We start from the raw sequence: 25094 nt of genomic DNA, 5'->3' as shown, positions 1-25094 counted from the left end.
TCTGAGTCTAACGTTGTCCGTCGACGGAGCGGGAGCAGACCGGACTCCCCTCTCGCTGAGCGTCTGTGGTACGTTCCAAACCGCGGCGCTCCAAGCCCCGCGCTTTCGAGCTCCGCGCAAACTCTGGCTCCTCTTGTGCGACGGAGTAGCCGCTTTGCGCTTCCGTTGCCCCGTGGCGTCGGCTCATCTCCAGCAGGAAGGCGAAGCTTTTCCTCAACGCAGGAGGTGAGCTGAAGCACGGTATCCCCAAGGCCCTGGACAGCACCTGAGGGAGGGGTCTCAGTTTGAGGGAAGGCTTTGGGCCCGGGTTGGCTGTTCTGAGGTACCCTTAGAAAGTAGCCTGTGGAGACTTCGGGTAGGATGAGGTAGTCTGTTTTAGGGAATATACCTTGGAGGCAGGGTTTATATTCTCCTCAGAGACAGGGTGTAGGGGAATGTTTGAGGAGACCTTTTAGGGTTCATGTCTGAGGACTCTGTTCGTGAGGCAGGATCTGAGGCGCTCTCTGAGGGGAGAGACGAAGTTTGAGGTTCGTAAGTCAAGGCGAATTTTTGGGAGAGCTTGTTTCAGGAGAGGTCTTGGCGACTGTGGGAAAACTCGAACCGACGTGGCATTGTGAGGGTATCCGTGGCCTTTGTGACCCCCGGTTCTACGATGCGGGCGCCCGCGCTTGGGCTGAGAGACCGGACACTTCGGAGCCCAACGGTTGGGAGGGCGAGCCGTCGCTAGCCCGCACTGGGGAAGGGACGCCGGTTGCCAGGCGCTTCCCGAGGGGATAGGGTGCCACCCGGCCTTCGCTAGCGGCTTTATTCATTATTCACACGGAGGTGGGGCTGTGAAGAAGTAACATTTTTGCCTCCTTTGCACCTAGACCGCTGGAAGTATGGTCTTGTGAACTACTCACGAGGGGGTGGATCAGCATGCTGAAGGGGCGTTCTGCAGTCTGACTGACAAAGCTAGAGCTCCTTGTTTAACCGTCAAGGTGAGTAGCGCCCCGACTTTTCTGTCCCTTTTCTGGGGGCGTTGTGCATAATTCATGAGGGGCGTAGCGTTCCCGGCTTCGTTTGCGTGATCTGCTGTTAGCTTTCCCTCACGCTCGAGGATTAAACCTTTGTCTAGGGAAGGGACGAGGCCTGGTACATAGTTCATTCTTTCTAAAGCCCAGTGATCTCAAATTTTCAACAAAAGCTCTAGATTCAAATCCAGTCGATGTTTGGCAGCCCTGCGATCTTTGGCAGGTCTTTCTGCGAGCCTGAAAAATGGGTATGGGCAAGTGATGGTCACTTTAGTTTACACTCATTTAGCACTTTATTAGCTCATTTAATCCCCACAACAGCCCTAAGTCGTACCTTATTATTATCCCATTTTATAGGTGAGGAAACTGGGACACTAGGAGAGTAAGTAATTTGCCTACGGTTACAGTCAGTGAGTGGCCGAGCCAGCATTCAAACCTAGCCAGTCTAGTTCCAGAGTGTATTAAAATGCTATAACCCCCCCCCCCGCCCCACTCCCAGTTTAATGGTACAACTACTAATGTTAGTCAAGTAGCACTATGTGCTAGGCACTGTTTAAGCCCTTTCTACATATTTAGTCATTTAAACTCCATCACCGGGTAGGTTAATACCCACATTTTATGGGTGGGGCAAGAGTGGCTTAGAGAAGTTAAGTGTATGTCCCCAGGTAACATAGCTAATCATTGGACGATGGGAATGATTTTTGTGAGTGCTTAAGAACTCTCTAAGGAGATCACCTTTGAGCTGAGACTTGGGAAGGACAGAAAAAACCAATCGCTAAGCGGTCTGGTTGTCTGTCCTACCTACGTAATGGACATTGGTGTCCTTAGCATTGCAGTGTCCTTCTGTGAGGGTGTTTTGAGGCATTATTTGAAAATCATGCCCCAGGTTGGGGGTTTCTCCAGTAGCTGGGCTAATTGTATGTTAGCACAAATATAGTTACATATTATCTTTGTGTTAATATATACTATTTTAAAATTTAACGGTGTCCTGTGCCAGCACTACTCTGAATCCATATATTATCTGATTCTGGTAACACCTCTTGCCTTTATGAGGTAGATTACTGGCCCTATTTTACAGTTGTGGAAACTGATGCACTTGTCAAAGGCATGTAGTGAGCCTGGATTTGGTTGAACCAAGGCAGCCCTAGTTCACATGCAGTTAGTCAGGGTTGAGAAGGCAACTACACTTACCTTGGGTTTCCCCTATGGCTGGGTGGCATGGTCTTTAATTATGAACAGGAAAGCATGACCATGTTGCTGTGGTTGGAGTACCCTCTAATCCCTACTTGCTGGGCAGGGCTGTCCCTCCAGCCTCATGTGTAATTCATAATAAGTGTGTGGGACCTTTCTTGATCTCCCTGAGTTTCCAGGTTGAGCTGCTGCAGCATCCTTATTCATTAGTTATGAGTGGGGTTGAGGAGAGAGTGTGTTTTCCCTGTAGTAACTGTTTCCCTGCTTATAGGATACTTATTAGATATTTCCCTGCTTATAGGATACTTATTAGATATTTCCCTGCTTATAGGATACTTATTAGATATTCCCCTGCTTATAGGATACTTATTAGATATTTCCCTGCTTATAGGATACTTATTAGATATTTCCCTGCTTATAGGATACTTATTAGATATTTCCCTGCTTATAGGATACTTATTAGATATTTCCCTGCTTATAGGATACTTACTAGATACATCAATAGGCAGACCTGTAACTTTTGACCCAGGCCACCGGAATTCATGCATTATTCACGAAAGATGTAGCCTTGGTCTCCTTGGCTTCCGGGCTGCTACAAAGTTATTCATTCTTTATGAGCAGTGGGGCGTGACTTCCATGTTTTAACATTGGTTTTTTTGTTGCCTTGTGCTAGTCAACCAACCACCCGGCCTCATGCATAATTTATGATCAGGAAGTGTGGGCTTGATGCCCTTTCTTGGTTTCCATTGCAGCCTGGCTGTAACAATGTATTCATTATTCAGGCTCTGTGGGGCGTGGCCTGTTGTTTTACCTGCTTTCTACCTGTTTGTTTTCCTAATTAGTGCTATAGTAGCCACCAGGTGGAGCTATTCCTCTTCAAATGATTAACAAGCGGGCAGGGACCAAAATGGGCGCGGTCTGCCTTCATCCGGGTTTCTGGGGGTGGTACCCAAGGTTTTGTTCCGGCCTCGCGTTCGGCGGCCGCCATCTTGTGTCAGCAGCTGGGGTAAAGGAGCTGTCTGGGAAGAGCACCACTACGGCCGGGGGAGGAGAAGGCGATTCAGGCAGCGGCGGCTCTTGGCGGCCCAGACGGCGGGGAGAAGGAGGAGGGTGGCAGCCGAGCTTGGCTTCGGCTCCTAGAGGAGTTGGCGGCGGCGCGACCCGGGGAACCGGCATTGGTAATGAACGGCTGTTCTCAGCGCTTTGGCAGGGGGTTCGGGATGCATCGGAGGGCACAGGGCATGCGCTGGGCCATGCAGATGTCTGGGTGGGCCACTGGGGATCGGGAAGGGGGGCGCAGATCTTGGGGCGGAACTGACATTTTTCGGTAGGAACCTTTAGTACTTACTAAAGACCTCTAGAATCGCCCTTTATACACCGCTAGTCCCTCTGTATTTGCCATCGCAGCTTCCAGCAGGGGCCAGACTCTGGGTGGGAGGGTTCATAGGTTTTCATTTAAGACTCTTTTTATCATCTTTCTTTAGACGCTCCAATACACACACACACACATATCTGATCTCAGAGCTTCTAAGGAGACTAGATCCTGTGAAAGGCCATTTGGGCCTGGCCCCCATGTCAGAGACCACCTCTTCTGCATCTAAGTTCTCTCAACCCTTCCCTGGCCCTAGCATTTTCCATCAGAAGCCCTCTGGGCCCAGCACTTCTATTAAGAGGCCCCTTTCTGCATTTATCTTTAGAGACTCCTTTCAGTTTCTATAATCTGCCCCTAGAGATTGTCTACTATAAAGGAATATCTCATATTTCATTTTGCTTTGTCCCCCCTTAATGGCCTCAACATCTCCGCCATAAAATGCACCTGATCTATTCTATTAGAGATCCCCCTGCCAGCATCTGCCCTTGCAGACCGTTTTGGGTCCTAGCCCCCTCCATCAGAGACTTGCCTCTCAAACCCCACTCTTAACTCAACCTCTGCCTTCAGAAGCCAACCAGGGTTCCAGCTTCTCACAGATCCTTTAACCTTCACATCAGGCTTCGGAATCTACCCTCAGAGACTTTCAAGGTCTACACCATTTTCAGTCAAGTCCCTTGGTCGTTGTTTTTCAGTTTCATAAGACCCCAACATCATTGTCGGATGTCTCCCTGCAGCAGTCCCAGTTGTCCTCCATCAAAGTAGAAAACCCCTTTCTCGGCATCTACTTTCCAAGCTTCCATGAGATCCCACATAATTAGTCAGAGAAACCCAACTCCACTTGGTGACCTAGCCAGTATCTGCTTGTATCTGCTTACTGAACTTTTTAGGCCCAGAACTATTTGGGCTCAGCCTCCCTTTCCACCCTCTCAGAGAAGCTGTGGTCCCTAGCCGGTACCAATAAGATCAAAACAAGGCTTTTGTGCTCCAGTAGAAATCCCTCCCCACCCCCACTCTGGGCCTCAGCATCCACCCTCATAGCCTCCTGGAACTCAGGCATAGATGTCAGACACACCTCTCCCCCTTTGAGCCCTTTTGTTGTTTTTCTTTGCAAGTTCCTATTTTTGATCAGAGATTTCTCTCTACCACCAGCACCTGCCCCCTAGAGATCCTCAGTGCCCCAGCACTGTCCTGATGGACAACACCCCGCCCTGCAGACCCCAGCATCTTTCTGCAGCTTTTTTTGGTCCCCAAATCCCCACCATTCCCCCGTGCAGCTTCTGTGGGGCCCAACAACTGCCCTCCTATCTCCTTGTAGACTCTGGGAGCCTTGTAGCCTCAGTGTAATTTCCTGGCCTGCCCCACTTGCCCCCCAGGGCTTCTAACATCCCCTTTTCCACCTCTCTCAGCCTCCCTGGACTCTAGACAACTGCCTCCTGATTCCTCTCTGTTATGTTCCTAGAAACTTCTCAGTTAATCTCTCCCAGGAGGCTTGACAGGCCCCAGAATCCTGTGCCCTAAGTTCTCCATCCTAATAACCTGACCCTGTGGCTGCCCTCTCTCAAACCTGCTCGAAGACTCCTACCTCAAACCTTCTCTGGTTTGGGTGGTAGAGAATGCTCAGGCTTCAAAATCTCCAATTTGAAGGCCTCAGGCAAGTTCTGAAACTCTAAGCCCCCAGTTCAGCTTTGCTAAATAAACAGTTGATGGTATTTGTGTCCTAACTGGCACCTGAGCATATGCTGAGGGATAAAAAGGATACTGATTTTGTGATGGGAGTGGGGAATCTTTAGCTCCTCTCAGAAGTGTCTGTCCCAGACCCCTGCAGCTTGCCTTGAGACTGTCTGGTTCCAAACCTCTGCAGTTGAAATTCATTCTTGAACAGTCAACCAAAACCTGCTCAGACCCTTGCTACCAGGGGCCCAGAGGTATAAGGTGAAAATACTAAAGATCTCTCTGGCCCTGGATCATCTCGAATTTAGGGAGTGGGAAGATGGTGTGTCCCAGACAAGCATACCAGTGACAAGGTGAAGAGATAAGTAATAGAGGCCACTGCACATGCCCAGGGAGGAGCTTATGTCATCAGTTCACTGAGTTCTGACCACAGACCTTGATTTTTTTTTTAACCTACCCAGCAGCCCCTTGAGGATAGTTCCCTTTGTCCCTGCTTTTGGGGGAAAAAATAGGGCTCGGGAAATGAGATCCCTGCCCAGGTCAGAGATCTGGGTAAATGTAAAAATAGGATTTGCCTTTATCTCCCTAATTGACCAAATCTGTTCCTACCTTGGTTGGTTCTTAGCATTCCTAGTAATACAACTAACTGGCTGACTCAGGCCCTCACCAGCCTCCCACCTACTGGCTTCTCCTTCCTCCTCATGGGATCTCCTCCCTCATCCCTCATCTCTTAGCTCTGTGCCCTGGGCCCTTACTCTGGGTTTTGACTTGAATCCCCCAGGAAGTATTTGGCAAACAGTCCTGCTGGCTCTAGGCAAGTGACTGGAGTTCCATGGGCCTTTGTTTTCTGTGGTGTAGGCATAAGGTTACTGGGTCCGTGGGCATTGTTAGGATTAGATGAAGCCCTTTACTCTAACAAGTAGTAAGTCCTTGGTAGATAGCAAGGAGCTCCTGTCATCTTGCTTAGTCCTAGGGTGTGACAGGTGCCAAGATGGACTCTTAGGGTGAGGCAAGGCTCATAAAGTGCTTAGTATGACGTCAGGACTAGGGAGGGCTCTAATAAACACATGTCGTTATTGTCAACCCTGCTTAAGGGACTCCACATGAGACGAGGCTTGAGATATGTGTTTCTCCTCTCTCCCTGCCACCTCATATTGGCCTGGCTCTCTCTCAGAGCTGGGGTGAGAGGGAAGGGAGGGGCTTAGGCTTTATGAAGCTCCTCCCTGAGCCCCTCTGGGTTCCGGTTCTCTGACATCATGCCACCCTGATGGATATCCAAGCTGCATTTCCTTCCCGCACCCCTGCCACCGGGGTTAAGGGGAAGAGAATGGCTGCTTGTTCTTGCTCACCTGCTCTGTGCCAGGCTTTATGGTTTGTACTCTGTGGGGTAGGTAAGTGGTATTATCACCCCACTTTTTCAGGTAGGGAACTGAGCTCGTAGGGTTAAATTAGATCTGTTAAGGAGTGGCAGGCTGACCTGAATCTCCATCTCTCCTCTGACTTCTCCACGAGTACATTCTTCTTGTCACTCCTTTCACCCTATAGGATTGGCATCTCTCCCTCATGCTGGGCTGGGGAGAAAGGCTAATGGCCTGGTGGTCAGTAGCGTAGATTGCAACCCAGACACCTGGGTTGAAATCTTAGGTCTGACAGCTGTGTGACCCTGGGCAAGTCACCTCACTTCTTTGTACCTGTCTCCTCTTCTGTAAAATGGGGGTACCAGTCCTGAAGTCTTCCCTTCCCCCATAGTTATCACTAACCAACAGAAACATCCACGTTGCCCGAGCTCACATAACCTTCCTTTCTCATTCTAGATGTCCAGCTCGCCGCTGTCCAAGAAACGTCGCGTGTCCGGGCCTGATTCAAAGTCGGGTTCTAACTATTCCCCTGCCCACTCTGTGTTGTCCGAAGTGCCCTCAGTGCCAACCAACGTGAGTGTCTTCTTCCTGGAAACGGGCAGGTGGGGTGGTGAGTGGGAATATCTTTTGTATCACTGTCCTTCTGTCCTCGCCCTACTCTTGCATGTCTTTTTAAACCTGTTCTTCCCCCTCCATCCTTAGGGAATGGCGAAGAACGGCAATGAAGCGGACATAGATGAGGGCCTTTATTCCCGACAGCTGTAAGTGGGGTCAAGGTTGGACGAAGAGGTGGGAGGGGGGCTCTGAGAGGCTGTGGTTAGAAGGGCCAGACCCTGACCTAACATGCCTTTTAACCTGGCAGATACGTGTTGGGCCATGAGGCAATGAAACGGCTCCAGACATCCAGCGTCCTGGTATCAGGCCTGCGAGGCCTGGGCGTGGAGATTGCCAAAAACATCATCCTTGGTGGAGTCAAGGCTGTCACCCTACATGACCAGGGTACTGCCCAGTGGGCTGACCTCTCCTCCCAGGTACCTCTTCCCAACCCTTCCTTACCAGAGCGCCAGTCCCAGGCTCGTCAATAGCCACTTCACTTGGTTCCTTACTTTACTTTGTAGTTCTACCTACGGGAGGAGGACATCGGTAAAAACCGGGCCGAGGTCTCCCAGCCCCGCCTCGCTGAGCTCAACAGCTATGTGCCTGTCAGTGCCTACACTGGCCCCCTTGTTGAGGACTTCCTTAGTGGCTTCCAGGTATCATGGGCACAGCCCAGCCTCCTGCCCCAACTTTCTCTCTCTCTCTGGTGTGTTCATTTGTCCAGTATTTAATGGAGTGGCCCGTGTGACATGTTCAGGTTGGGGCTGCCGCTGAGGGTGTAGGCAGGATTTAGATCCTAGACCTGCCATTTCGGGGTGGGGGCGGGGGGGAGATATGGACAGGCAGATAGTACAGCATAGGAATTATGAACACAGACTGGAGCCAGACTGCCTTGGTGTAAGTCTCTGCTTCTGTTAGTATGACCTCAGGCAGGTCACTTAATCTCCTGTGCTTTACTTTTTCCTGTTTGTAGACTCGGGAGTGGTGGTAATAACCGACCTCAAAGAGTTTTTGTGATGGTTAAACATTTAGAATAGCAGCTGGGCCTGCCCTGTGGTGGCTCAGTGGGTAAAGCGTCGACCTAGAATACTGAGGTCACTGGTTCAAAATCGTGGGCTTGCCTGGTCAAGGCACATATAGGAATTGATGCTTCCTGCTCCTCCCCTCTACTCTTTCTTTCTCGCTCTCCTCTCTCTCTAAAAAATAATAAAATCTTTAAAAAAAATAAAGAAAACCTTACCTTTAAAGAAAATTAAAAGAACAGCAGCTGGCACATGATAAAGGGCCATCTAGTTGCTTGTTAAATAAAAACTCTGGGCCAGAAAGAGGAGCTGTGGGAGCTTAGATTCTGCTCCTGGGTGTCCCGGCAGCCCAGGCATACTGCCACTGAACCCTGAGTTAGGGATAGGCACTCACCCTGGTGGGGAAGGGTGAGCATTCAGGCAGAGAGCATAATCCCAAGGGTCGTGACTGAGCAGGCATTGTTTTTTTTATTCGGTGAGAGCAGCAGAGGCAGAGAGAGACTTCTGCATGCACCCCAACGGCGATCCACCCAGCAAGCCCACTAGGGAGCGATGCTCCACCCATCTGAGGCGCTGCTCTGTTGCTCAGCAACCGAGCTCTTAGCACCTGAGGTGGAGACCATGCATGGAGCTGTCCTCAGCAGCTGGGATCAACTCTCTCCAATCAAGCCATGGCTGCAGGAGGGGAAGAGAGAGAGAAGCAAGAGGGTGAGGGATGGAAAGCATATGGGCGTTTCTCCTGAGTGCCCTGACCAGGAATCGAACCCAGGATATCCACACGCAGGACTGATACTCTACCACTGAGCCAACCAGCCAGGGCAGATGTTGTCTTTTTTTATTGACTGACTTTTAGAAAGAGGAAGGGGAAGAGAGAGACCGATCTGTTATTCCACTTATTTATGTGTTTATTGGTTGATTCTCCAATGTGCCTTGACTGGAGATTAAACCTGCAACCTTAGCATACCAGGACAATCCTCTAACTAACTGAGCTACCTGGCCAGGGCTCAAGCAGGCGTTGTCTTCAGAATTGGGAGCAAATGGGTCTGGTAGGAGTGAGCTCACACTTTGGCTGGGACAGTTTTACCTCTTCTGTGTCTCACAGGGCATGGCAGGGTTGCAGGCAGGCAGGGGTGTTGGCAAATGAATGAGTCAGATGTTCTCCAGACTGTCCTGCCAGCTGCCCTTTTTTTTTTTTAATTGACTTCAGAGAGAGATTAACATAAATTTCTTGTCCTACTTATGTATGCATTCAGTGGTTGATTCTTGTATGTGCCCTGACTGGGAATTGAACCTGCAACTTGGGCATATTGGGGCAACTATTATCAACTGAGCTGCCCAGCCAGGGCCCAGATGCCTCTGTACCTTGCCTGTCTGGCCTAGGGATTCCCAGGGATTCAGTTTCTCGTTACTATGTTTCACTGGCTCTGAATCTGATACATTGTGATAGACTTGGTATTTTGTATCTCTGAAAGAGCTAAAAGTAGCAAAGCCCTCAGAATTTTCTGAACCCTCTCACCAATCTTCCTCCATTATTCCGGCCCTGAGTCTTTACCTCTCTGACAGGTGGTGGTCCTTACCAACACCCCCCTGGAGGACCAGCTGCTAGTGGGTGAATTCTGTCACACTCATGGCATCAAGCTGGTGGTGGCAGACACACGGGGCCTGTTTGGGTGAGTGCCCCCACCCTTTCCCCCCAACCTCTGCCAGGCCCAGGTCAAGACCACCAGGCTCTCACTGCCCTCAGCCACCCAGGTTTTAGATTGTGTGTGTGCACCTCCCCATGTGGCATGAACGCCGCCTGATTCCCAGCAAGGATTAGCTGTATTTGCTGCATCTTGAGGGACACATGAGGTCCCCCGCCCCCCCCCCCCTCGCCCCCTGCATGGAATTCTGGCATCAGCCCTATTTGCCCCCTCTACAGGCAACTCTTCTGTGACTTTGGAGAGGAAATGATCCTCACTGATACCAATGGGGAACAGCCGCTCAGTGCTATGGTTTCCATGGTCACAAAGGTGAGATCAGCCTCGAATCCTGGCATGCAGATAGGCAGCAGCAGGCTTTCTTATCTGCTGCTGTTACTCTGAGCTTGCCTCTGAGACTCACTCTTTCCTTAATCAGGACAATCCTGGTGTGGTTACCTGCCTGGATGAAGCCCGACATGGGTTTGAGAGTGGGGACTTTGTTTCCTTCTCAGAAGTACAGGGCATGGTTGAACTCAATGGAAGTCAGCCCATGGAGATCAAAGTCCTGGGTAAGCTAGGGCCATCGGGGAGTCAGGGGAGATAGGAGGTGTGTCCCTGGGCTCTGAGTGAAGGGATACACCCTGGTGTCTAATTTAAACCAGAAACAGCCCCCGGGGGTCCAACCACAGCTGGTGGGCACGGGAGAGAGGTGCTATCTCGTGTGTGAGCTGTTCCCAGGAAAATAGGTCCCTGGTATCTGTGCTGAAGAGGAAAGGTCTCTGGTGTTTGAACAGAGCATATCGGGATCCATTCATGTCGCGCTGATTTGGACAGGGAGCAGAGAATGTCTTCCAGGGTCAACTTGGGACCAAGGACATGGGGTCTCATGGTGTCGGAGCTGAATCTAGGGCAAAAGGGAGGTGGTTTCTGATGTCAGAGTAGAACCTGGGATGGAAAAGGGATGGCTCCTGATGTCTGAACTAGGTTGGGAATAGGTTTTCCTTATCTTGGTGGTGTGGGTTTTAGGGAGAGTAGGTAGTCTGACTGCTTCCCCCTCTACCCTAGGTCCTTACACCTTTAGCATCTGTGACACCTCCACCTTCTCTGACTATATCCGTGGCGGTATCGTCAGTCAGGTCAAAGTACCTAAGAAGATCAGCTTTGTGAGTGTAGGGGGGTTGTTCTGGGCATTTCTGTGTTCTCTGTTCTTCTCTTCTGGTTGTGATGCCCTGCCCCCATCCCCCACAGAAATCTTTGCTGGCCTCACTGGTAGAGCCTGAATTTGTGATGACGGACTTCGCCAAGTATTCCCGCCCTGCCCAGCTGCATATCGGCTTCCAGGCCCTGCACCAGTTCTGTGCTCAGCATGGCCAGCCGCCTCGGCCCCACAATGAGGTGGGTGGGTTGGTGGGTGAGCCAGCCAGGGCAAATTACCTTGGCATTGAAGGCCCACAATGCCCCTGTCCACCCTTCGCCCACAGTGTTCTCTGATAAGTGTACTCTTGGTTCCTTCTGCCCTACCAGGAGGATGCAGCAGAGCTGGTGGCCTTAGCCCAGGCTGTGAATGCTCGAGCCCTGTCAGCATTGCAGCAGGAGAGCCTGGATGAGGACCTGATCCGGAAGCTGGCTTATGTGGCTGCTGGGGATCTGGCGCCTATAAATGCCTTCATTGGGGGCCTGGCTGCCCAGGAGGTCATGAAGGTCAGTATGGGTGGAGAATGGCAGGGTTGGGATGGATCGGCACTCCCCTGACTCCATCACTTGCTGTCCTTCTATGTTTTGCCCCCATTAACCACTGACTACTTTCCCTCTTCTCCCCAATGTCCAGGCCTGCTCTGGGAAGTTTATGCCCATTATGCAGTGGCTGTACTTTGATGCCCTGGAGTGTCTCCCTGAGGACAAAGAGGCCCTCACAGAGGAGAAGTGCCTCCCGGTATCTGAATGTGGCCCATGGGGGAGGCGCCACTGGGGGGCATTTCTGGCAAGGCCCCTCTCCGACCCTCTTCCCTTCTCATTCCCCAGCGCCAGAACCGTTATGATGGGCAGGTGGCCGTATTTGGCTCAGACTTGCAAGAGAAGCTAGGCAAGCAGAAGTACTTCCTGGTGAGTGATCCTCTTAGACACCCACTCCCTTCACCTCCTCTGCCCTCTGGCCACCTCTTCGGGGTTCTGTCTCCTAAGGGAGGGTCTTTTGGTTCTTACATTTCTATCAGGTGCCTTTTGCCATTTTCTTTGTCTTAAGGGAAAGCCTGGTGTGCTCTTTTGTGAACCCCCTCTGGTGTTGCTTCTCTCAGATGACTGGTTGGTTACTTCTTACAGTCCTGGGACTTGAGTATGTGGCATTAGACTTATCCAGGCTCCTCAGTCCTCAGGGTGAATGAGAAGAGATGGCAGACTTGACACTAAGCTGTGTTAACCAGGCTCTGTCTCTTCTTGGCTGCTTCCTAGGTGGGTGCAGGAGCCATTGGCTGTGAGCTGCTTAAGAACTTTGCCATGATTGGGCTGGGCAGCGGAGACGGTGGGGAAATTGTCATCACAGACATGGACACCATTGAGAAGTCAAATCTGAACCGACAGTTTCTGTTCAGGCCCTGGGATGTTACGGTGAGTCGGGGAAAGGCTTTGTCATCTCACTTCCCTCTTTTTTTGTTCCCGTTCCTTCTGGAAAGGAGGCCTTTCCGCCTTTTTCTTTCCTTCAGTTCTTTTCCTGTTTCTCTGTTACTCATTTAACAAACATTTATTGAGAATCCTTCCATTGAATCTACTTTTTTCTTTTTTTAATTTTTTATTTGTTGATTTTAGCGAGAGGGGAAAGGAGAAAGAGAGACCAGGAACATCATTTGTTCCTGTGTGTGCCCTTAACGGGGATCGAACTGGCAACCTCTGTACTTCCGGACAATGCTCTAACCAACTGAGCTATCTGGCCAGGGCAAATCTACCTTTTTTTTTTTCTTTTTCCTTGATCTCTTATTGCTGTTGGGATAGTGTGTTGGGAGTCCTCTAAACTACCCCGAAGTTCAGTGATTCACTAGGAGAACTCACAGAACTCAGCATATAGTCAGTCATATTCACAGCTATGGTTTCTTCCAGCAAAGGATACAGAGCAACACCAGCAAAGGGAAAAGGTACACAAGGTGAAGTCTGAGAGAAACCAGGCACAAGTTTTTAAGACTCCTTTCCCAGAGGAGTCGCATAGTGGATGTTTAATTTACCCCAGTAGCCAGTTGCAATGTGTGAAATACTGTCAGCCAGGGAAGCTTGTTAGAGACTCAGCACCCAGGGTTTTTACTATGAGCTGGTCACATAGGCACTGTCTGCTGGGCATGGACCCAGGTTCCAGACTTTCAGAGGGAAAGCAGATGTTCAAAAACCACATTGTTTACATAAGCAGTCTAGGCACAGAGAGCTACCCTAAGCAGATGAGGAATGGTGAGAAACCTCCCCAAATCCAAGTTCACAGATGCCAGGCAAGGGCCAGCCTTGCAATCAGGCCATTCCATGGGGAGTGCTTTACACCCTCTGGGCTCACTGTTCTCTGCACAGTGGAAGCTGGGTCATACAGGAGTCTTAACTGGGAAGCCTTCTGGAGGGGACAGTGTCATGATAACTGCTGTGCACAGAAGCCAGCAAAGGGAAATCGGGTGGGCCCATGATAAGGGTTTGCCGTTTTGATCACGGTGGATGAGGAAGGATCTGCAGACTTGGAGGGTGGGAGGCAGTAGGAGAGTGCTCCAGGCCACGATCCAGAGATGGGAGGATGGTAGGAGATGAGCTAGAGGAAATGGAGCCAGCTCCTTCGACCTTCAGTGTAGGTGGGAGCCAGGATAGGTTTTTGAGCAGCAGAGGGACAGGACCTGGCTTGGGACTTTTAGGATCATGTTTGTTTGTGCGCTTAGATCCTGTTTTGTTTGGGGGAATGTACCCCAACCTGAAAGAAAGAACAGTAGATGTTAAGTAGGCAGAAGATCAGGTGGCTGGCTACTGCTTCCTTTCCACTGAGCCCCTGCTAATCCAGGGAGCCCCCTGAGGTTGGTTGGATGAATGCACGAATAACTGAGCTCTGTCTTCTCATCCCCACCCTTGCTCTGTGTCTAGAAGTTAAAGTCTGACACTGCTGCTGCAGCTGTGCGCCAGATGAATCCGTACATCCATGTGACAAGCCACCAGAACCGTGTAGGCCCTGACACGGAGCGCATATACGACGACGATTTCTTCCAAAACCTGGATGGTGTGGCCAATGCCCTGGACAACGTGGATGCCCGTGAGTTAGGAGGCGGGTGAGGAGGTCAAGGACAGGTGTGAGAGAGAGAGTGAGTGTGTGTGTTGGTACCTCTCTTTGTCCTCTCCTAATGTACATCACCCCTCCACCTCCAGGCATGTACATGGACCGCCGCTGTGTATACTACCGTAAGCCACTGCTGGAGTCAGGCACACTGGGCACCAAGGGCAACGTGCAGGTGGTGATCCCCTTCCTGACGGAGTCGTACAGCTCGAGCCAGGACCCACCTGAGAAGTCCATCCCCATCTGTACACTGAAGAACTTCCCCAACGCCATCGAGCACACCCTGCAGGTGACCAGCTTTGGGGGGCGAGGGGAGGGAGCAGGCTCCCTGCAGCATCTGGGCCCCTGGCCTTCAGGGGATGCGAGCCCAAGTACAGGATGTGCTTTTTTTTTTTAACTTGGAAATTTTTCAACATGCAACAAGTATAAAGAGTAGTGTGGAACACTGAAAATACTACCCGTCACCTAAATTTAACAGTTCCTGTTTTGCCACATTTTCTTAGATTTGTATATTTGTGTGTGTGTGAGCACGTGGGCTGAAATATGTCGTGGACATTACAGTACTTTAGTCCCTAATACTTCAGTATGCTCCTGCAAAGGAAGGATGTTTTTCCACATGAAAGGTCTCTAAACTTTGATTTTTGATTTTTTATTGAGGCGTAACATCAAGTAAGGTTTGCAGAGCTTAAGAATAACTTTTTTTTTTTTTACACATTCACTAGTGTAACCACTGCCCTAGGCCAGGTTCATTGGTTTTAAAATTGAGGTACTGGGGGTGGGGAAGGTGTGAAGCGGTTTTTCAGGGACTTCCCTTCTCCCAGAGCAATCATGTTTTTCATATTTGATTTACTCACTGATGGTCTTTCTAATGCCTCTGGAAGCCCGCTTTGTCAGCCATTGCCCTCATGTAATTTGTTTCCTCTGTCCACAGTGGGCTCGGGACGAGTTTGAAGGCCTCTTCAAGCAGCCAGCAGAAAACGTCAATCAATACCTCACGTAAGTAGCACATGCCCCCTTCCCCCATTCCCTGCCTACCAGCCAAGGCATCCTGTCTGCTTTCCTCACTACTGTAACACCCAGCACTGGGAAGACTTCAGATGAATCAGTGAATGCTCAGGCCCTATACCATCTGGGATCAGAACTAGCTTTCTTTGGAGAAAGTGGGGTTGCCCTGGAGCCCACTCCTAGGGCCGCTGTGTAATCCTGCCCCTTTGACCACTCCAATTCCTGATAGAGACCCCAAGTTTGTGGAGCGGACCCTGCGGCTGGCGGGCACCCAACCCTTGGAGGTGCTGGAGGCCGTGCAGCGCAGCCTAGTGCTGCAGCGGCCACAGACCTGGGCTGACTGTGTGACCTGGGCCTGCCACCACTGGCACACCCAGTACTCTAACAACATCCGGCAGCTGCTGCACAACTTCCCTCCTGACCAGGTAATGCCCACTTGCCAGGTTCATTTGGCAGAATCCAGAACAAGAACCTGCTGTGGGCTCCCCTCCATGTGCCTGCTTTCAGTCATTAGTCCAGCTGTGGCAGGTGCCCTGAGGCATGGGGATATCAGAAGAATGATAAGCCTGATTTGTTTTTCCTGTCCCCTTTCCTTTGAGCAAGAGACTATTTCCCTTACTTGCAGTGTGGGCTGAGTCATATGACTCCCAGGGCTGTAGGAATTATGGGGGAGAAATTTTGGACTTAAGAGCACAGGAATCAATGTGGATTCAAAATCCAGCTCTGTTTGCACTTGGGCAAGTCACACAACTTGTTTTTGCACCTCAGTTTTCTCTTCGGTGAAGTAGAGATAATAGTATCTACTTCATGGGGACTTTGTGAGGATTTATTGGTATATACTAATACTAAGTTTGTACAGCGTTTGGCAATCCGTAAAAGTTAGTTGAATGGCTGTGTGTCTTGCACAAAGCAAATGCCCAGGAATTGTAATTTTCTCAATGAGGCCCCTGCTTCAGCGAGACATCGGAATTTCCATCTGTAGAACCCTGTTGTCTGTGTCTGTCATGATTGACTCCAGCTCCCTGTGCGTGCCAACTGTAGTGAGTCAGAGCCTGTCTAGGGCCAAGGTGAGTAGTTAGGATTGTTAGACCTCCACTCTCGGGTCCTGCTCCTCAAAAATCTCTCTACTCCCTTAGCTCACAAGCTCAGGAGCTCCGTTCTGGTCTGGGCCCAAACGCTGTCCACACCCACTGACCTTCGATGTCAACAATGTAAGTCTCCATTCCGGGCTCTCCTAGCGTCGGTGGTTGGGTAGGAAGGAGGCAGAGACTTCCCCGATGAGGGCTGATATGCTTCCCTTCTGGGCCCTGTCTTCTCTTCTAGCCCCTGCATCTGGACTACGTGGTGGCTGCCGCTAACCTGTTTGCCCTGACCTACGGGCTGACAGGCTCTCAGGACCGAGCTGCTGTGGCCACACTCTTACAGGCTGTTCAGGTCCCCGAGTTCACCCCCAAGTCTGGTGTCAAGATCCATGTCTCTGACCAGGAACTGCAAAGCGCCAGTGCCTCTGTTGGTGAGGGGTTTTGGCCAGTCGGCCGGCAGTCACTTGTCCCCTGACCAGCTCAGCCTGCCCAACAGTCTTCTACCCCTGGCTCTGCGCTGCGATTCCAAGCTTGAGGCTTCCCCCACCTTCCTTTGAGCCTCCTTTTCATTGAAATGAAGAGGATTGGTTAGGACACATTCTCTCTCTCACTCCCTCTCCCTTCCCACTCACTGGCCCTCAGGAGAAGTAGCTCTTTGTTTCTCTTGCTTCCTGCATAACTGCCTTGAAGGGAAAAGTTTTCTGTTTTCTTTTAATCTGTTTACCTGAGCAGGTGTGATAAGACCACTCTACCAGTGGTCTTTCTCCCTTGTTATCTGCCTCCATCTTTCTATTCCCATGTTTCTCTGTATGTTTTTGCCCTAGTAGTGCCCTTTGTATACCTTTCTTCCTCTAAACACTCCTTCCCCATCTCCTTCTTCACATCTCCCCCCAGGTCCCCCATCGCTCTCCATTTCTTTCCCTCAGTTTATGCTGTATAACAGAGGTAAAGGGCCAAATAGGAACTCCTTTAGGCTTTGTGGGCTGTATAGTGTCTGCAGCTATCATCTCTGCAGTTGAAGCACAAACGCCGCGATATACAACATTTAAATGAATGAGTGTAGCTTTGTTCCCACAAAATTTTATTTATAAAACATGTGGCAAGCTGACTTTGGTTCATAGGGCCTTAGTTTGCTGACCCTTGGTCTATGTATTTATCTGCCAGCCTTCCCTTCCCTTTATCTCTCTTCTCCCTCCATACTGTACTCTCTGCATTTTCCTTCCATCCCCCCCCATATGTCTTCTCTTCTGATCATCTCATCTTCTTTTACAGATGTCTACCCCCACGTGTTCCTTTCTGTATGTTTTTTCCTGTCATTACTTCTCTCTTTGTTTTCATCCATATTACTTCCTTCTCATATATATGTATATGTAGTATATGTAAAATATAAAATCTCCTACTTGTCTTAACCTCTTTGTGTCGCTGTTTTCTCCTTTTCATGTTTTCTCTCTACTCATTGTTCCTCTATATTCATGTCTGCATGTTTCCCAACTTTTCTCTTCTATGTATCTTTTTGTCGTCCCCCCCCCCCCATATTCTCTTCATGTCTCCCCACCTCTCTCTACATCATTGTCCCTAAGATCTCCAGCTCTCCCACTTGGATCTCTCTCCATCTCCACTTTCTCCTAGTGTCACCATTTCCGTTCTGTATTGTCTCTAGAGATCGCCCCCCCCCCCATTTCCTGTCTTCAGGTTTGTGTTCCATTGCCTTGTTTTACCTCTCTTCCTTGGCCCCCCCCATGGCTTTCCTTTTCAAATCCTTTATCTACCTGATCACCTTTTGCCCCAATCTGGGCTTCTGTTTTCACCTCGGACCCTGGCCTGGTATCTAAATGGCTGATGGTGTTTTCTCTCTTCCTGCAGATGACAGCCGTCTAGAGGAGCTCAAGGCCACACTGCCCAGTCCAGAAAAGCTCCCTGGGTTCAAGATGTACCCCATTGACTTTGAGAAGGTGCCGGGTGGGGACCCTGGGTAGGCAAGAGGGTGGGCAGAAAAGATCTCTGGGGATCTGGAGGTGGCACTAGCCCTGTTAATAGGGATTTATCATGGGCTTGCCATGTGGCCCTGAACAAGTAGACGTTCCCAGCCATGCTTTTGTGATCTGAGAGAGCCCAGCAGGTAATTGCAGTGTCTTCAAAGACCAGAAATCCTCTTCCTCCTCTGATCCTCTCATTATCTTCCCACCCTCCCCCCAACCATAAAAGGATGATGACACCAATTTCCATATGGATTTCATTGTGGCTGCATCCAATCTCCGTGCAGAGAACTATGACATTCCTCCTGCAGACCGGCACAAGGTGAGGGGATGTAGACCCGAAGTTTCATCCCTTCCCAGGCCTGAGTTCCCCACATTCCATCCCTTCTGTAGACTGAGAGCCTCTTCCTTCTTAATTACCACCTTGATTTTTCCTACCTCACAGAGCAAGCTGATTGCAGGAAAAATCATCCCAGCCATCGCCACAACCACAGCAGCCGTGGTTGGCCTTGTGTGTCTGGAGCTATACAAGGTGGTTCAGGGGCACCGCCGGCTTGACTCCTACAAGAATGGTTTCCTCAACTTGGCCCTGCCTTTCTTCGGCTTCTCTGAACCCCTTCCCGCACCCCGTCACCAGGTGAGGGCCTGCATCAGAGAGGCTTGTGGGTGGATTTTTTCTCTGTCAAGCTGGCTCTAGTTTGGTTCATAGGCTTTCGCCAGGTAAGGGTTTCTGTCGGTGTGTACCTACTCTTTTTGTGTATCCCTTGTTCATTTAGTCACTCATATTTTTTGAGTACCTTCTGTGTGCTAAGCACTGTTCTGATTCTGCCTTTGGAAGCTCTCAGAAAAGATGGGTTATTTGAATTGCACCCCAGGAGGTTGTTAATAACTATACAATAGCAGTAACCAACATTTATTAGATGCTTCCAATGCAGAGTTCTTCCACTTCATTTATTAATTCAGTCAAGTGTTTATTGAGCAGCCCTCCCCCAAACAGGATAAGAAAGACTTGAGAGTACACAATGGTAAGGGGGTGGGTTTGGGATTTTAAATATGGGATGGTCGGAAAGACCTTGCTAAAAAGATGACATTTAAGTCTAAACTTGGAGGAAATAAGGAAACTGACCATGCAGGCTTCTTGGGAGAGGGCATTTCAGACAGAAGATGAGTCTTTGCAAGGGTAGGAGTGTGCCTGCATGGCACATTTATGAATGAAATCAGTAGGGCACAGCGAATGGAGTGAATGAGGTGAGGAACAGAGTAGAAAGTACTGCAATGACCTAGTGCCTTGTTAGTCATTGTAAGGTTTCAGTGCTTAACTCAAGGTGAGACAGAAGCCACGAGAGAGCTTTGGACAAAAGAGGTTTGTGGTCTTGCTTAGCATGTTTTTGCATGAGTGATCAGGGGAAAGGGATGGGGCTGGACCCTCTGGTGGCTCCCATCACACTGGCCTGCTCCTTGTCCTACAGTACTATAACCAAGAGTGGACGTTGTGGGATCGTTTTGAGGTACAGGGACTGCAGCCGAACGGTGAGGAGATGACCCTCAAACAGTTCCTTGACTACTTTAAGGTGAGGCCCCTTCCTCACTCTCACCCCACATGGAAATGAAGTGTGCGTGTGGCTGGCCTGTCCACCCCCATGACACTGCCATCCCCCTTCTCTTCTCCAGAAAGAACACAAATTGGAGATCACCATGCTGTCCCAGGGTGTGTCTATGCTCTATTCGTTCTTCATGCCAGCTGCCAAGCTCAAGGAACGGCTGGATCAGCCGTGAGTTGGGTGGCAGGGAGCCTCAGCTTGCAACTATCCCACTCCTGTTCACCCCCCTTCACCTCCTGGACCCCCACCCATCTGCCCTTCCTCTCTTGCCTTTTGCCTCTCTGACACTGTCCCCCTGCCCCCCTGCCCCCCTGCCCCCAGGATGACAGAGATTGTAAGCCGTGTGTCGAAGCGAAAGCTGGGCCGCCATGTGCGGGCACTGGTGCTTGAGCTGTGCTGTAACGACGAGAGCGGCGAGGATGTCGAGGTCCCCTACGTACGATATACCATCCGCTGACCCCCAGCCCCCCCCTCTCCAGAGCCCATCCAGCCCAGGGTTCCCATCTGAATTCTGACAGTGGCCCAACTAGCCAAGTCTGGTGTTCCCTCATCCCCCTCCCCGAACCCTTCCTACCACTGCTTCCTACCTTGTTCAGAACTTGAGTCCCAATAAAGAATAATGAACTGAGACATGGCATGCCCTTCTGGTTCCAGGGAAGGAAGGGACTTAGCCCCACCCAACCCCCAACTGCCATTTTCCTGGACAGAGAAAATGTGGGAATTGCCACATTCTTCTAACTGCCTTCCTGCTTAGGAAGAAGTGGAGGCAGTGGTGAGGCCATAGAGAACAGGTACCTGGGTCCAGTTTATTTGATCTGGATTCCAATCCTGCCTTCTCTGTCTCCTAACATTCCTGCCATACAGACATAGGGTCAGTGTGGCTTATGTCATTGGAGCGGATGCCTTCCCACCTGACTCGAAGCACTCAGACCCTAGATAAGCCTTTACGCTATGGTTCCCAGAGCCAGGCATGCCTGTGGTGCCATTAGTTCAACCTTGCTGCTGCAGGAGGGCCTTACAGTTTTTATGAAAATATTTAGCTGAGGACATCTGTAGAGGAAAAGACCTTTTACTGCCCTACCCTAACCTTTTTCTTCCCACCCCCACCCACCACCCTGTTTATCTGTCTGTGCATGTCCTGAGGTCTCCTAACTTTGAAAAGTGTCAGCTGTGGGTTGCTGATTGAAGTGGGCAGTAGGAGGCTTACCTCAGGCCCGACCAGGACTCCATGCTCTGTCTGTCCCTTGTCTTGGCTCAATTCTCCAGACAATTGAAAGTACCAGTCTGGCCACTTGATGCCTGAAGATGCCACTCATACCTCTGTCTCTCACCCAGCCACTTAGACTACTCATCCCTTCACTCAAACCTGGGTCTTGGGAACGGCAAAACCTGTCCCTGACCCTGGGACACCCATCACAGCCTGTCCCCACAACCACTGCCTCTGGGCCAGCTTTAGACCCCAGGTACAATGTGTGCCCTTGACCACCTTTTTCTCGTGACTTTTCATTTTTCTTTGGTTGACCTCATCTTTTTATGTACACTATTTTTTTTTTAATAATTTTATTTTTTAATGGGGCGACATCAATAAATCACGTGTACGTACACTTTTTATTCTTTACCAGGACACTGGGGACTGAGGTCCTTTGCTTCTGGCATCTAGTTAGTTATGATGCTAGCTGTCTAGGTCCAATGGAGGTTTTCCTACCACAGACACTTTTTCCATTATTGCTACTCAAGTACCCCAAACACTCCACACCTCTGTCCACTATGTCCACTACTGCAGCATCAGGCTTGCACACAGAATTCCTCTGCCCCCTTTCATTATCCCAGCTCCATAGGTATTTAAGACACTTTGATCACGGGGTCCTCAATTACAGCTGATTTTCTCCAGATACTTATCCCTTGCTTCACCACCACAGCTACTGGATCCCCTTTCTACTTTATTTTTTGCGAAGGAGAGAGATGAGAAGCATCAAGTCATGGCTGTGGCACTTCTCTTGCCTTGACTGAGGAAACTCCAGCCAAGCCAGTGACCCTGTGCTTGAGCCAGAGACTGGGATCATGTTGATCCCACACTCAAGCCAGATGAACCCACGCTCAAGCTGGTGACCTCAGCATCCCAGGTTGATGCTCTATTCACTGTGCCACCACCAGTTGGGCTCCTTGCTACATTATTTGCATCTGACACCCTACTTCAAGAAAAGCTTCAGCACCTGACTTGTGGTGGCGCAGTGGATAAAGCATTGACCTGGAACACTGAGGTCGCTAGTTCAAACCCCTGGGCTTGCCTGATCAAGGCACATATGAGAGTTGATACCTTCTGCTCTTCCCTCCCCCCTTTTTTTCTCTCTTTAAAAAAGAATAAATAAAAATCTTTAAAAAAGAATAAGCTTTGTGAAGAACCATGAATCCTGCTAGATTCTTAGTTCTAGTTCTCCAACACATGCCATTTTACTTGTCATGTTTGTCTACCCTTATAACACCAACATAGGGCTCAGTGGGCTGGGATTGGGTGACTGCACTTAGCCCCCTGCACCCAGCAGACAAAAAGAACAGGATGGGACAAGGTTGTCTCATCTCTGCCTAGAACTACTTGCCATTTAGGCATTCAAACATTTGTTGAGTGCTTATGGTATAGGAGACTACAATGGATTGAAAAGATCCCTGTCCTGAGGGAGTGGGGCTGGATATTCTGCCAGGGTTGAGACCTGGAAGAGACAAACAGTAAGTAAATTGTGTTAGAAGTTGATTGGTACTTGACCTGTGGTTGTGTAGCTGATAAACATCGACCTGGAAGGTTGCCAGTTCAAAACCCTGGGCTTGTCTGGTCAAGGCACATATGGGAGTTGATGCTTCCTGCCCCTCCCCCCCCCCCCCGTCTCTTCTCAAAAGAATAAAGTCTTAAAAATAAAAGTTGATTGGTGCCACTGAAAAGGCCTATAGAAGAGGCCCTGGCCAGTTGCTCAGTGGATATCACATCAGCCAGGTGTTTGGACATCTGGGTTTGATTCCTAGTCAGGCCACACAGAAGAAGAGATGCTTCCTCATCCCTTGCCTCCCCGTTTTTTTTTTAAGGTGGGGAGGGTAGATTGGGAGATCATGAAGCAGACTCCTGCATGCATCCTATCTGGGATCCATCTGGCAATCCCATCTGGGCAGATAACTCCAGTACTAAGCTATTTTTAGTGCCTGAGGCCAATGTGCCCGGACCAACTGGGTCATCCTCAGCACCTAGGGACAGGATCAAACCAATCAAGCCACTGGCTACAGGAGGGGGAGAGGGCAAGAAGGAGAGGCAGGGAGAGAGAAGCAGATGGTCGCTTCTCCTGTGTGCCCTGTCTGCATACCAGGCCTACGCTCTATCCACTGAGCCACAAGCCAGGGCCCCTCTCTTCTCACCCTCTTCCCCGCCAGTAGCCAGTGGCTAGATTGGTTTGAGTATGTCTCTGGGTGCTGAGGATGGCTCAGTTGGTACAAGCACATTGGCCTCAGGCAATAAAAATAACTTGGTACTGGAGCATGGGCCTAAGATGAGGATGCTATGTGGATCCTGGACGGGTACATGCAGAAGTCTGCCTCACGGTTTACCCTTCTCTTACCTAAAAAAAATTTTTTTTAAAGCCAGGTCTGGGGATCTGGAATGATGAGGCGGCAGGTTAGGCATCTTAAGTAGGGTAGTCAGAGAAGGCTTCGTGAAGAAGGTGACACTGAAGCAAGGACTTGGAAGAAGTGAGGGGATGAGGCGTGGATATGAAGGAAGAGCATTCTGAGGAAAGAGAACAACCGCAAGTGCAAAGTCCCAGAGGCTGGACTGTGCCTGCTTTATTCAGGAACAGCTAGGAGACTAGTATGGCTAGAGTGGAGTGAGAGAAAGGGTAGGAGATGAGGTCAGAGAAGGGGTGGACCTAATTGTCTAGCCTGCAGTGGGCTTTTGTCAAATAAAGAGTTTCGCCTGGCCTCTGGTGGCTCAGTGGATAAGGCGTCAACCTGGCACGCTGAGGTGTCAGGTTTGAAACCCTGGGCTTGACGGGTCAAGGCACATACCACAAGCAACCAATGAACAGCTAGAGTGAAGCAACTCGTTCCCCCACCTCTGTAAAATCAATAACTAATTTTTTTTTATTTTTAAAATACAGTATTTCCACTGTCGTCATGGTCTGGTATCTCGCCACTAGTATAAAACCTTACTGAAAAATTTAACTGGTATAAGCAAGGCTGTCTTAAAGGGAAGCCCAGAAGAGACGGCGAAGCTGGTTTTGGACTGGGGTGCAGTGTAGCGATGTCCCGGAAGGCCTGATCAAAATTGCCACCATTTGAGCTGGGCTTGGTTGTAGTTTTCCAGGCAGAGAGGGGTGAGGGATTAAGTCTGTCTGGCAGTGCTTGACACAGGCACCCAGTAAATAGAACAGAAAACCGCAGAACCGGAAAAGCCACGGGCAAAGCTCTGGTCTCCAAAAATAGTTGAGAGGTGGCAGGAAAACCCAATTCAGGAAGCAAACGTAAAAGCTCTCATGAAGCTGAAAAGGAACCCCTGTATTGGCCCAAAGTCGCAGACAAGCGCAGTCATTTACTGGCGGGTCTAAAGGTCCCTCTTTCTTTTCAGCCTAGGCTCCACCCCGTGAGCTTCATTGAAGAGGGGTGGGGAGTGGGAGGGGTTAAAGGCGTGAGAAAAGTTGATTGAGCGCTCTTTAGACCAATCACTTTGCGGGGTATTCAGCCTATGATGAAAGGAGCTCAGAACAAAAAGGAGGGCCCGCCTCCCGGCGATGAAAACCGACAGAGGCGTAGTACGCAGCGAAATCACGCCTCTTCAGCACAGCTACGCCCTTCATTCTTGCACTGCCTCACCCCAGGGAGCGAGTCCGATTGGCTGGGCGACAATCTCAAAGGGCGGGGCCGCACACACCATCACAGTGGGAATAAGCTAGCGGTGTGGGAGTAAGGGGGTGGGAGGGAGCACAGCTGGGCAGGTAAAGGCTAATGATTCTCCAGGCCGCCTCTCCCAGAAAAGTCATCTCGGAACCTTTAAGATCCCTACCTCCCGAGGCGCCTCAAGGGACTAGGACTGACAGCCTCATCTGTCTTTCCTCCTTGCAAAAGTCCCGTTTGCCACCATGGAGATGTACCAAGTGAGATCGAATAGGGGGAACGAGTGGTGATTAGTACGCTGGTGATTAGTAGCTCCTGCTCACTTACTAGCAAACTTCTTGCACGATCGGAACTGGGTACTAAAGAACCTCTA

General features: G+C 50.1%; 1 protein-coding gene across 1 annotated transcript; it reads left to right on the top strand.

The window, feature by feature from the left end:
- The first annotated feature begins 3178 nt into the window (after positions 1–3178).
- Positions 3179–20482, top strand: UBA1 (ubiquitin like modifier activating enzyme 1). The gene is made up of 26 exons (XM_066356051.1): positions 3179–3382; positions 7062–7178; positions 7308–7366; positions 7468–7636; positions 7724–7858; positions 9788–9894; positions 10146–10236; positions 10343–10475; positions 10972–11069; positions 11155–11301; positions 11431–11607; positions 11735–11839; positions 11929–12009; positions 12355–12510; positions 14002–14167; positions 14281–14477; positions 15120–15184; positions 15423–15618; positions 16330–16404; positions 16517–16706; positions 18139–18227; positions 18481–18573; positions 18697–18888; positions 19721–19822; positions 19923–20023; positions 20174–20482. Exons 2-26 carry the CDS (start codon positions 7062–7064, stop codon positions 20307–20309), a joined length of 3177 nt encoding a protein of 1058 aa, XP_066212148.1. The 5' UTR covers positions 3179–3382; the 3' UTR covers positions 20310–20482.
- Positions 20483–25094: the final 4612 nt, after the last annotated feature.

This window comes from Saccopteryx leptura, chromosome X (genome assembly GCF_036850995.1).
Source record: "Saccopteryx leptura isolate mSacLep1 chromosome X, mSacLep1_pri_phased_curated, whole genome shotgun sequence".
NCBI classification, from domain to species: Eukaryota; Metazoa; Chordata; class Mammalia; order Chiroptera; family Emballonuridae; genus Saccopteryx; species Saccopteryx leptura.
The sequence above is the reverse complement of the archived record's forward strand: the minus strand, read 5'-3'. Positions and strand labels throughout refer to the sequence as shown.